The sequence below is a fragment of the Crassostrea angulata genome, chromosome 6 (genome assembly GCF_025612915.1).
Source record: "Crassostrea angulata isolate pt1a10 chromosome 6, ASM2561291v2, whole genome shotgun sequence".
In the NCBI taxonomy this organism is placed as follows: domain Eukaryota; kingdom Metazoa; phylum Mollusca; class Bivalvia; order Ostreida; family Ostreidae; genus Magallana; species Magallana angulata.
Window position 1 is genome coordinate 111,829 of NC_069116.1, and position 12,412 is coordinate 124,240.

The following is a 12,412-nucleotide window of genomic DNA, read 5'->3' on the forward strand; positions in this document are numbered from 1 at the left end:
TCTCAGACGTTTGCGGTTTTTTAATGATTTTTTTGTTCATTGACGTGGCTGTGTATCCATCCTTATGATCTTTTGTCGGTACTACATGTAAACCACACAACACCAAGTCCCTCAGATACCAACAGACACAAGTATCCACCCTTATTTTTATTAATAAAGCTTATTACTAAACATAAGTTTTACTGGTAAAGTAGTAATTTCAGTGACTAGTCGATGCTGCCTACACTGATCTCAAATTGGTTTTCCATTGTGAATGATTGTTAACAGACAGGGGATTTGTATGTGAACAAACGGAATGGCCGCTTCGGCTATGAAATAAAGTGATAGTAATTTAGTCAGATTTGAGAATATTTGATTGGGCAGTGTATCGCCAGGAAATTGGAAACGGTTATACACAACTTGATTACAGATTACCCTCATGAAAGAAATTGAATAGGAATATTTTAACCTGACAGTGTTTATATATGTTGAGATGTTCCAGCATCGTTATATCCTCCATTTCATTATTGCTAGCGCTCTCGAGCGCTAGCTACTACGTTAGTCCTTTTCACTGGAATACGCATGCTCGACTCCATAGAAGGGGATTCTGGGAATACTGTGCTACTGTAGATAAACTGTACCTTTTGAATTTCGTTTTATCATCTTCAAGTGAAGTTCTGTGTTTTATCGTTAATGTCAAAAAGTAACAGTAGCTTCGGTCTTATAAATAAATACAAAGTTATTTTCAATATCATAATAAATAACATGTAGCTAGCTTTATCTTTAATTCCTTCAAGCTCGGAAGACAACTTCGGATATGTTTTCCGAGTTGCCGGAAAGGCCCTAGAAGATACGATTGATACAAAACAGTACCAATGGTTCCTGAAAAATTTCACTTCGAAATTGAAATTACAGTAGATACATAATGATTAAGGCACGGCCAATGAGCTATGCCATTGCCGATGTGAAGCCCACTCTAAATTCACAATTTTAAATTGAGACCCCACTCCAGCACAATTCCAGTACACCACTGTGCCTTCCTATTGTTAATTAATCGATTCAGAAATTTAAACCAATGTTTTAGAAATCTGCTTCTGTGTTTTATGATTGCTACAGCGCTAGCTCACCAATCTTTTTTTAAAGATAATCTTGTTAAGTAGTATACTGAACAACTTGGTTTGAAAGGGGGGGGGGGGGGCTAGACTAATCATCAGAAATCTTGACAAGACAAAAAAACCTTTTTTCCAAAATAATGAGAATCCTAATCCGGGGGGGGGGGGGGGGGGGGGGGCTAGAATACCTATGATTATAACTCCAATCTAACCTGCCAAAAAAGAACTTCCCAAATCATAAAATTACCAATCCGTGGGGGGGGGGGGGGGGGGGGGGGGGGCTAGTATACCTATGACTCCAATTTTCAAATATTTCAATCTTAAGAACAATTTTGTTTGCTGCGAGAAAAAGTGAGGGGGGGGGGGGGGCTGAACACTCCCTGATGCTATGTTCCTAATGGTTAGGTCTAAAAAAGTGTGTGTGTGTGGGGGGGGGGGGGCTAAGCCTTTCCATAACCCCCCCCCCCCCCATCCCGGTTCCGACGCCTATACTATATGTACTATATTAATTACTATTATAACTTAGATTCATTATTTTGATTGACAATGTGAAGAAACATTTAGGTGAAATAACACATCATCACAAAATGGCTGACCGCTGATCGAAACGACATTTCGTGTTATTAAAAGGATTTTATTGATTGTAACATGTAACTTACTCCATAGCCGAGTGGATAGACTTGTGATCCGTACATCCCGAGTTCAAATCCCGTGGGAGCTTTTGTTGTTACTTACTGACATTATTATTTTAAATATTCATTTTTTATCCCCAAACTGCAAATGTTTCGCCTATTTGACATTTGTACAGTTTATATCTTTCATTATCAAAAAATTTCCTGTTAATTTGAGTGACTTTTTCCAGGTGTGTTATTCCACCTTAAAAGACTAAGTATTGTAATATTTGTGTAAAAAGTACAGACAGATCAGAGTAGCGGTAACACGTGATGCTGGGGGCTGTACAGTTCACGTCCGTTACAGAATCTTTGATTATCCTGATGTTCGACTTTGATTCTACAATTTGCCTATACATTCAATTCAATTCAATTCAATTTCTTTATTAACCAATTAAGGGCCCTCAAGGGGCAACATGAAGACTGCGCATACAACATAAAACATTCAATAAACATATACAAGAGGGAAAGAGTTGGATGATTGAAAGAGCTAGGACAGACATGAACATTTAATTAGTATATATATATGTATGTTTCTATACATTCAATACAGTGTCTTCTATATATTTATGTTAAACACCATACATAAATATGTCAAAATACAAATGTACATACAAATTTGAAATAGTTTATCATATGATTGAAAAGTTAAAAACCAATATTTGACTAGGAAATACAAATTAAGGCAATGCCTTTTATAAAAATTTACCAAGAGAGTTTATACATGTGAATGTATCTAATCGACAGTTGCTCCTAAGGGCTAGTTCCGCATTTTATCGTGGTTATGAGACTACGTCAATGTTTCAACCTATCAGAATCTTTTTAATCTGTGCACTCAGGTGCATTTCTTATCTACTAAGACTTAACGTTTTGGATAATGGAACAAAATCAGTTAACCAAACAAATTTATCTCAATACATGGCACTTAAAGAGGTTCGTTCCTCTGATTTTGAGTAGCCATTTTAGGTCACCTCTAGACTGGAAATTCTGTGCCATATATTAATTCTACTTGTAAATTCCTATTTTACAATGCCAAATAACTATTTCGAATGAAATAGTTAAGGGGAATATACATATTTACAGAGTTTAGTAAGGGACTATATTTTGCGGCGGAAGGTTTTTAAGAAGAAATGACTATTTTTCATAACTCGGTTGTTTTAGAGTATTGAGTTTTAGCTTCCTTATTTTCAGTGCAAACAAAATGCATTGGGTTATCTTCGTGTTGTTTCAAAAAACATATTTTAACAATATTTCAATATTTCTATCGACACATATCAGCACATTTAACTAATATTTCATTAAAGTCAAGAAAAAAATGAACTCCAACTTTTGCCCAAAATAAGCTTATTTCATGCTATATCTCAAAATTTACATCATAGACCCATACTTTTGGTTTCATTTTTTGAATTAGTAGGATAATTTTTGACAAGTCTATTAAAATTTGAGAAACAGTTTAAGACATTTTAATAATTCATTGCAGGTTGAATCATTAATGGATAAAATAGCCTTTTATCAATGCAAAAAGGTCAAAATAGCAATTAGGTGAAGAAATTGCAAACTTTTTCTTTTTGATTATTTTAATTTTACTAGTTTTAAATAATATGAATTTGTATTTGATGCTATGGTTCATTCCGATTAAAAATTATAGAGGGAAAAGCGATTAATGTGCAATTTGTACTTTCATTGCAGAAAGGTCATATCAAATATACTGTAGCACAGAAAGGAGCATATAGACCCCAATATTTTATTTTGAATTTTGGTTTAGCTATGTGTGTAGATATTTAAAAAATACTTTAGGAAAAAACTAAAGACTTATGATCGCAGGATCCAACGTCCTAAACATTATTGATTAAACTATTGAATTAATAATTGCTATTTTACTATTAATACCCAAAATCATTGTCAACAATACTTTCAATAAGCATGCAATACTTCCAAATCTGCAAAGTGAGAGGAGCAGTCAGTTGAGACTAAAACATTCTCCGGGCAGATGGCATATGTTTGTTTTTTCACATTTAAAATATTTAAGTCTTTTTTCTGGCCTGTGAAAATTTTCCGGATGTGCGGTCTGTGGGCGGGTTGTGTGATGACGTGCCAAACCCCACAACAGTTTTTCGGACAATTATTGGTTTTCCCGTCAATAAAGATTTTTTTTATCTTAAGACTTGAAATTAAATCCATTATAAGCAAGTTAATGGTCAAAAAAAGCTCAATGAAAAAGACCGTTATTCTGTAATTGCTGCTAATAAATATATACAAATTATCTAGGCCGCGTTCAAGATCACATTAGTTACTTAGCTCTAAGTAGCCGTTATGAATATGAATAATATGCCACATGTAGTTCAGCAAGAAAAGCTACGTCTAGCATCAATTAATTCAGTGCATTCAATAGGGCATCAATAAGTAGCAGAGTATAAGTCTCTATTCTTCTTTGTATATTCAACTGTTTTCTAATTACTAATTACTTAAACAATAAAATACATTCTTTGGTGATTCATTTGGGTTATGAAGGTAGCAATATTGCAAAAAAAAACACAACATAACCATCATGCGCGGATCTAGAGGGGGGGTCGGGGGGGTCCCGACCCCCCCTGGAAAATGAAAATTTATTAAATTTACATAGTAAAATATGCCTCGGACCCCCCCCCCCCCCCTGGCAAACACAATTATCCTTCGGACCCCCCCTGGAAAAATTTTCTGGATCCGCGCATGACCATGTTAGCGGTTATGTAAATTTTTTCTGCAATGATCGCTACCTTCATAACCCGCATGAATCATAAGTACGTTAGCTAAAAGAAACAGCCAAATCGTCTTCTGTCAGACTTGGAGTCTGACATTAACATGAGTATTTCGTGCAGTTCGTGATTTTTCTTAGGTCGCTGTAGGTTTCGACCAATCAGTAAACAGGGCGTGTCATTTTCAGTCCTGTCAGTTTCTTGTCAGTTTCCGCCGCTGTAGATTTCGACCAATCGATAAACGGGGCGTGTATATTTCAGTCTGGCTGTTTCTATAGAGCTATGAATTAACTATAGGTTTCCGTAAGAAAAAGAGGTAATAATACTTGGGAGATGTAAATATACAATAATATGGTAAGAAAAGTATTTTATAAAAGCATATAAGCAACAAAATTATCGACGATCAAATCATGTTTCCTCTATTTCCTCTGTTTTACTGTCATCCTTGAAGGCGGGATTATCAATTCCAGGACGGTCCGGGTCGGTTCCTTCACTTCCGTCATAGACTATAAATAAAAATCATGTCATAAAAACATTCATGTATAAAAGTTAAAGTATAAGTCAAGATGTCGTCTGTCTAAAATTGGCAATCCCCTGGAGATCCACTAAAGCCTCAGTCATAACTGGTCGTGCGTGATCGGTGATTCTGCGTGTGCTATGGAGTTCGCCAGTCCTTGGCCCCATGGCTGATCGTAGGTCGAGATAAGAGAATTGAAGTGACTGCAAGTGTAACGTAAGACAAACGACCGTTTGACATGCCAATCATACGTGTCACGATGAATTTATTTGGAGACAGGTTGCCACTGGCAGAGTGCGATGCCTGTCCTTCTTGCGTTTTACGTTTGTCGCACCTACGTTTGTCTTGCGAATAGCAGTACTTACATTCGCGTCACTTGCAAGTCAATTGTACTGACTTCTTTCATTGGCTCAGAAGAGCGAAAACGTTCAATTCTGTGTGAACATGTTCATGAAGTCACAGTGATCATAGTACCTGCTTGTCGGTTGTCAGTTGGATTATTGTAACATAAAATATTTGTAATTTTAACAAACCTGAACGATTTGCCATTTTCAAATGTAAATATAAAAAATAAATAGCAATATCAAAAAGTTCATCGGGATATGAACTTGGTTGGTACGTGATCAAATCTTCTGAGAAGCCCTTTTGGTTTCACAGGATTTGATTACGTGACCAATCAAGTTCATTTCCGGTGAACTTTTTTACTTGCTGTTTATTTCTTAAATCATTATACAAACAATAACTCGGAAATATTTTATGCTTATTAGAGAAGATAATGATATTTATTTTCATAAACTTTTAAATATATATCTTGTTTAAGATTTGCATGCACCTTGAGCAAATAATGTACGCCTGACTTAAGTATGACGTACGTTTACTGTGCCTTCAATTTGTATGTTGCTGGTGAGCACAATTAAGCGGCCTGCGGTCAATGTACGTTTAACTCAAAGCAGATTCTATTACCTCAGTCGAGCAGGTAATATCGCCTCGTTATATAATGTGTACCTTGAGAGAAGCTCAACTGCCCCGTACGGAAACCCTGGTGATTGACGGGCATGTCAAGCAACCACCGAGCCTGTTAACGGGAGGCGTACGTCCATTCAAATTCATAAGAAATACTTGCGACTGTCCAACAAGATTTTCATCAAAACACGCCCACAGACCGCACGTAGATGCACGTAATCCCAACTGTGACTGAGGCTTAAGAAAGCATAAGGTTACTTTACAACTAATAGTTTAACAAATGAAGTCAGTACACAAATACTGCGACTTTCTAAAGTAGTCTGTATGAAAAATTAATGATATATTAAAATTCCATAATTCCTAAATTAAAATTACATTATTACTTTCCGAGTCAAATGAATTCACAAAAAATCTAATCGTGTAACGTTGAAACGACAGCTTTGAAAAAATATAACATATGAAAGTATCACCGATACCCAAGCGTATTTTTCTAGTAAATAAACGTTACCTAATGAATATGTACAAAATATTTAGGCCGCATTAAAAATCACAATAGCTACTTAGCTTGAGTAGCCGCTAAGAATTTGAATAATATACTACATGTAGATCAGCATTCATCGTCGGAAGCCACGGGTTTTGTGTCCATCCTTTTACCACAAACTAGAAAGTACACAAAACCGTTGGTTGCGACGATGCTAAAAGCTACGTCTTGCATCAATAAATTTAGTGCATTCAATAGGACATACGTATGTAACCTAACAGCTAGGGTAGCAGCTTCGATCTTGAGCGCAATGCTGCAGATACATATAAGCGTACCTTGAGAGTGAGGACAAGTGAACTTGACGATAATTTCTGGGGAAGTTGATGCATCTCGTGACTCCTTAGCTGTGTATTTTGACCGAGTTTCCTCTGCAGCTCCCGTCTTAGGACTTGGTTGATCCTTTTTAGTGAAACATAGACCTGATATCGCCGTTTTTACTCTGAGCAGTCCTACTATCGTCTCCTTCCGAAGTAAAATGTAAATCCATGGATCAATAATGGAGTTGGTCACTGCCAATCTGAGAACAAGAAGTTCCAGGGAACCGTTGGTGGTCATCATACGACAGGCATGGGCAAATATAACAACCTAGGAAAAACGTACACGTATAAAGGCATGGGCAAATATAACAACCTAGGAAAAACGTACACGTATAAAGACATGGGCAAATATAACAACCTAGGAAAAACGTACACGTATAAAGACATGGGCAAAGATCACAACCTAGGAAAAACGTACACGTATAAAGACATGGGCAAAGATCACAACCTAGGAAAAACGTACACGTATAAAGACATGGGCAAATATTACAACCTATGGGAAACGTACACGTATAGAGACATGGGCAAATATTACAACCTAGGGGAAACATACACATATAGAAACATGGACAAATATTACAACCTAGGGGAAACCAACACTTATAAAGGCATGGGCAAATATTACAACCTAGGGAAAACGTACACATAAAAAGACATGGGCAAATATTACAACCTAGGGAAAACGTACACATATAGAAACATGGGCAAATATTACAACCTAGGGAAAACGTACACATATAAAGCCATGGGCAAAATATCACAACCTAGGGAAAACGTACACATATAGAGACATGGGCAAATATCACAACCTAGGGAAAACGTACACACTTAAAGGCATGGGCAAATATCACAACCTAGGAACGCACACTTATTAGGGCATGGGCACTTATCACAATCTAGGGAAAACGTGCACGTATAAAAGCATGGGCAAATATAAGAACCTAGGGAAAACGTACACATATAAAGGCATGGGCAAATATCACAACCTAGGAACACACTTATAAAGCCATGGGCAAATATCACAACCTAGGGAAAACGTACACATATAGAGACATGGGCAAATATCACAACCTAGGGAAAACGTACACATATAAAGCCATGGGCAAATATCACAACCTAGGGAAAACGTACACATATAGAGACATGGGCAAATATCACAACCTAGGGAAAACGTACACACTTAAAGGCATAGGCAAATATCACAACCTAGGAACGCACACTTATTAAGGCATGGGCACTTATCACAACCTAGGGAAAACGTGCACGTATAGAGACATGGGCAAATATCACAACCTAGGGAAAACGTACACATATAAACCTTATTGAATGTAATGTTTTATACAACATTTATAAAATAAACTATTGCAATATTGAGACACTGCAAAAGATACAAGTCATACAACCACCAGCATTATAAATATATTGATATGATCTAGTTCTCACCATTAACGGCGCCCAACAGGAGCTGAAGATTAGGACGATGACAAGGAGAAAGGAGATGATGAAGATGTCGTTCTTTTGGCGACGTTTGGAGCTCTTGATGCCCGACTTCATGTTTCTGAGGACAGAGACGATCACCGTGATGTTGATCCCCAGGGTCACTAGTAGAAGCAGAATCCCGGTGATGGAGTAGATATACGAGTTCACCCTGTCTAACGTGTTCATTTCCACGAAGTTGATAAAGCACCAAGATTTGGGATAATAGTTAAAGCTTGACCCCAGTCCCACCAGCTGAAGACCGGAAATGACAGCGCCTGCTGTCCACACGATACACAGCGTGACGTTGGCCCGTCTCCCGTTTTTACCCGAGCCGTAGAGAAACGGATGTAGTATGGCGACGTACCTGTCTAATGACATGGCGCACACAATCATGGCGGATGATATTAACGTGAAGGTATAAACAAAGGAGCTGTAATTACAGAGGGCTTTTGGAAACAGGTACGTGAAGTCGGTAGCATACCGAACCATGACGGTGGGGTAGACCAGCAGAATGCCACCCCCGTCCGTCACCGCCAGACCCCCCACCAGACGGTAAAACGGCCGCCATTTGTGTGTCTTGGAGGACATCACCAGTACAGCCAGTGCGATGATATTCCCAATCACTCCAAATCCAAACTGCATGGCGGGTGGTATGGCCGACTCCCACATCCGTTCTTCAGTGGAGTTCGAGTCAGAGGTAGTGTTGTGGGAGACATAGTGCTCAGTCGTTCTCTCCGTCGTTGTAAAATCTGCCATAACGAAGTAATTAAACTTGATGAAATCGCTCGCCTTCCCAACGATTATATATTACTTCAGGTAACGTCATGCATGGAGCTAGGATTTGTGCTCTGTAGGAGTATTTATACTCACGTCTTAGAGGACTTATAGCATTAATATTTGATAAAATTTGTTTCGTGATTAATAACTCTTAAAAAGATTGAGTTTTGAATAAACATATATGTTCTTGTCTAAACAAGAGGAACTATGTAAAAAATTAAGACGTACAAAAACTCCGATAAATATGGCAAAAATTAATCTATTTCGAACACCTATCGTATTAACTTTTTTAATAAAAAAAATAATTCTTTTAAAAATATCACTGCATTTTACATCAGAACACTGACTTATTTCAGAAATATGATTGACAAATTACTCTGCAACATCTGCTGTCCACACGATAATTACTCACTTTGACCGCAATATCAGCGCGCCTAATACTGACCCTTTATCAAAGGACATCTGTTATTTTGACTGGTAATTCATTAAAACTTCATGATAAAAAAACCTAATATGGAAAAAGTTTATCAATATCAAAATCTACAATCTCTATGTTGTTAAGGTAAGGTGTAAAAAATACAAGAACTCCCTTTGTCGTATAGAGATATATACCTGTATACGCAAAAAATATATAGAAACTTAAACAATAAAATGCTTTCTTTGGTGATCATGCGGGATACGAAGGTTGCGACACTGCCGAAAAAAGCTACCTGCATAACCCGCATGAATCATTAAAGAAAGCATTTAATTGTTTATATTTACAACTTTCTTTTAATAGATTAATATATTGACTGTAAAAAGTAACTTATGTTTATTAAATTACTTAATGTACATCAGTACGTTAAAAAAGAAACAGCCAAAATGCCTCCTATGGGAGTTTTAGTCTGACGCCATCATGATTATTTTGGCTGCCCGTGATTCATTTTAGGTCGCTTTAAGTTTCGACCAATCGATAAACAGGGCGTGTAGATACGCCCTGTTAGTTTCTTTTGAGATATGAATTAACAATAGGTTTCTGTAAAAAATAGAAAGTCATACCCGGTAGATGTAAATATATTCAATTGACTGGATTATTTCACATGCTTTCCTATTGTAATGTATTTCATTGTTTCATTTCATTTGTAGATACATGTACGTGTAGTTGATACAGAAAATCAAGGAGAAACCTAGGGTTTTCTTATTTGGTAGTTGATTTTAATCAACTCTCCTATGCAGTTACTCTGGCAAACCGAAAGTACAACAGTGTTTGGACCTAAGCACAAATCATCACCGCTGACAAGTCTTAGTTCTTGAATATAATAGAAAAATTCGATGTAATGAATGCTGAAGCATTGTTTTTCAAGGAAACTTATCTATAATATAAACATTGTGAACATAGTCAGATTTTATATAATACGAAAAATTTAGATATTTTTGTAGTCTCATGTTTTCCTATGCCAGGGTTCAATACAGTCTCAACCAATTAACGATTGGCACTCTCCGTAAATCTCCGACAAACAGAGAGGCTCTCTTGCTTATCGGAGATTAACGGAGACAGCTGAGCGTCTGGTTGAACGAGACTGGGGTTCAATATCAATAGTGCTTGGATCCATACAATTTTTAGAATTGTTTCGATTACTTATACATAGTTTAAAATCTATCTTTAGATATTACACAACATGATCTATATGGGGTTTCTCTTAATTCTTGTCTGACAAGTCTAATTAAAATTCATATTATAAAAAAGTGCGTAATTTAAATACAGACTAAAAACTAATTGCCACGCAAGATAAGTTGATTTTAAAATAATGACAATCGATTAAATCAACTCCCGTCAGCACTTCAGTACTTTGATTAAAAGTTTAAAGGGTATATACGTAACAATGCAACCTTTCTGAAGTCTTAGTTTTTTGCATTAGTATTTTGTATTTAAATCCAGATATCAATTTTGAGATAGCAACGGCTAGCAATGTTAATTGAATTATCAATTTGATTTTAATTAACACTTCTGAAATTATATATGTTAACATGCAATGACAACAACAAAGCAACTCTACAGAATACAGCAATACACCAAACTACCGATGATCATGTCTTCAATTTCTTCGTTTTAACGCAGAAAAACCTTCTGGATAATCGCGTAATTGGAAATAATGTCATGTTGTAAATTTTGAATTAACCGTGTGGCAGTAAATACGAAATTTACAACATGACAAATGAAGTCAATGTTTTTCGATTTTATTTAATTTTCGACAATTACATGATGGCCAAATTGTCGAAGAATGATAAGAATGGAATGTTCCATACAAAGGTGGTCATTTCTAATAATCCATGACAAAAAGGACAAAACGGAGGATTAAACGGTGTCCTCAAATCTTTATGTCTAAGTCCACTGATCGTTACCAGAGCTTGCGTTGTGTGAAGCAATGTATAAGTGTATATGAAATGTGTGCGGGAAACAAACTCACTCTTTATACATGTATATGAAATTGTGTCACAAATGCGAATGTGCGAAATCAAAGCCATCTCATCAATCCTCTTAACAAAACATATATACAAGCTGTTACCATTTATTTTGAAACATTTGAATGCTGGGCACTCATTAAGAGTTGATTGAGTTTTTTTTAAATAAAAATTATCTAAATAACGTAAATCTAAAGTTACTTTCTAATAAGACCCACTTCAATTCACTTTTTTAAAGAAACCATTGAAAAATAACGGTACCGCAATAATGAAGCGAATGATGAAGGTCACATATTCCTACGCTACAACAAATTGCTTTATATTTTGTCGTGTAAAATATGAAGCCATAGAACATATTTTAAGAAAAAAAGACTACAAAATTCAGATCTTTAAAATGAATTTTACAATTGATTTTTTATAATTCTCTAATCTCTAAAGGTTATCCCGTAAATCCGGATGTTAATATCGCGTGCGTGAAAATTTATCACACGAACGTTAATTAAAATTATGGCAGCCACTGGAAAATGATTCATAATGAATAAAAAATCTGTAATAAAAGGAGGAGATTTAATTAAACGCTGGCCACGTGAGAGCTGGCGGTGTTTGGCAGTTCATATTGTATAGGACCTCATAGCAAGGCTATTTACATAAACCACCAGTGTGAACTGTCTGTAATACCCCAATGAAAGACTGTAGATAAGTCACTGGGTCACTTACAAATATTATAATATTTGATACCGCAGGCAGACGCCATGAACAATACCTATATTTCAACACATTGATCCAACCGCTAGTTTCTACCATCGCCATGCATGTACATTTAACGTTAATAAACAGTGTACTGTTTGACATGCAAAACCAAGTTTAGGTTAAAAGTAC

At 36.3% G+C, this 12,412-nt stretch overlaps 1 protein-coding gene across 1 annotated transcript; it reads right to left on the reverse strand.

Annotated features, from left to right (window-relative positions):
- Positions 1 to 4,540: 4,540 nt before the first annotated feature.
- LOC128190576 (prostaglandin E2 receptor EP4 subtype-like) lies at positions 4,541 to 9,111 on the reverse strand. Its single transcript, XM_052862668.1, has 3 exons — positions 8,279 to 9,111; positions 6,794 to 7,103; positions 4,541 to 5,003 (listed from the first exon to the last, which is right to left on the reverse strand). The coding sequence occupies exons 1-3, from the start codon at positions 9,068 to 9,070 to the stop codon at positions 4,906 to 4,908; spliced, it is 1,200 nt and encodes a 399-aa protein (XP_052718628.1). The 5' UTR covers positions 9,071 to 9,111; the 3' UTR covers positions 4,541 to 4,905.
- Between the last annotated feature and the right edge of the window lie 3,301 nt (positions 9,112 to 12,412).

Bases quoted from the DNA above. Each gene is read 5' to 3' on its own strand.
- LOC128190576 (XM_052862668.1), bottom strand. From the start codon at position 9,070: ATGGCAGATTTTACAACGACGGAGAGAACGACTGAGCACTATGTCTCC. The intron at 7,104-8,278 runs GTGAGAACTAGA...CGTTTTTCCTAG, and splicing joins CCTGTTGGGCGCCGTTAATG to GTTGTTATATTTGCCCATGC. The intron at 5,004-6,793 runs GTACGCTTATAT...TTTTATTTATAG, and splicing joins CACTTGTCCTCACTCTCAAG to TCTATGACGGAAGTGAAGGA.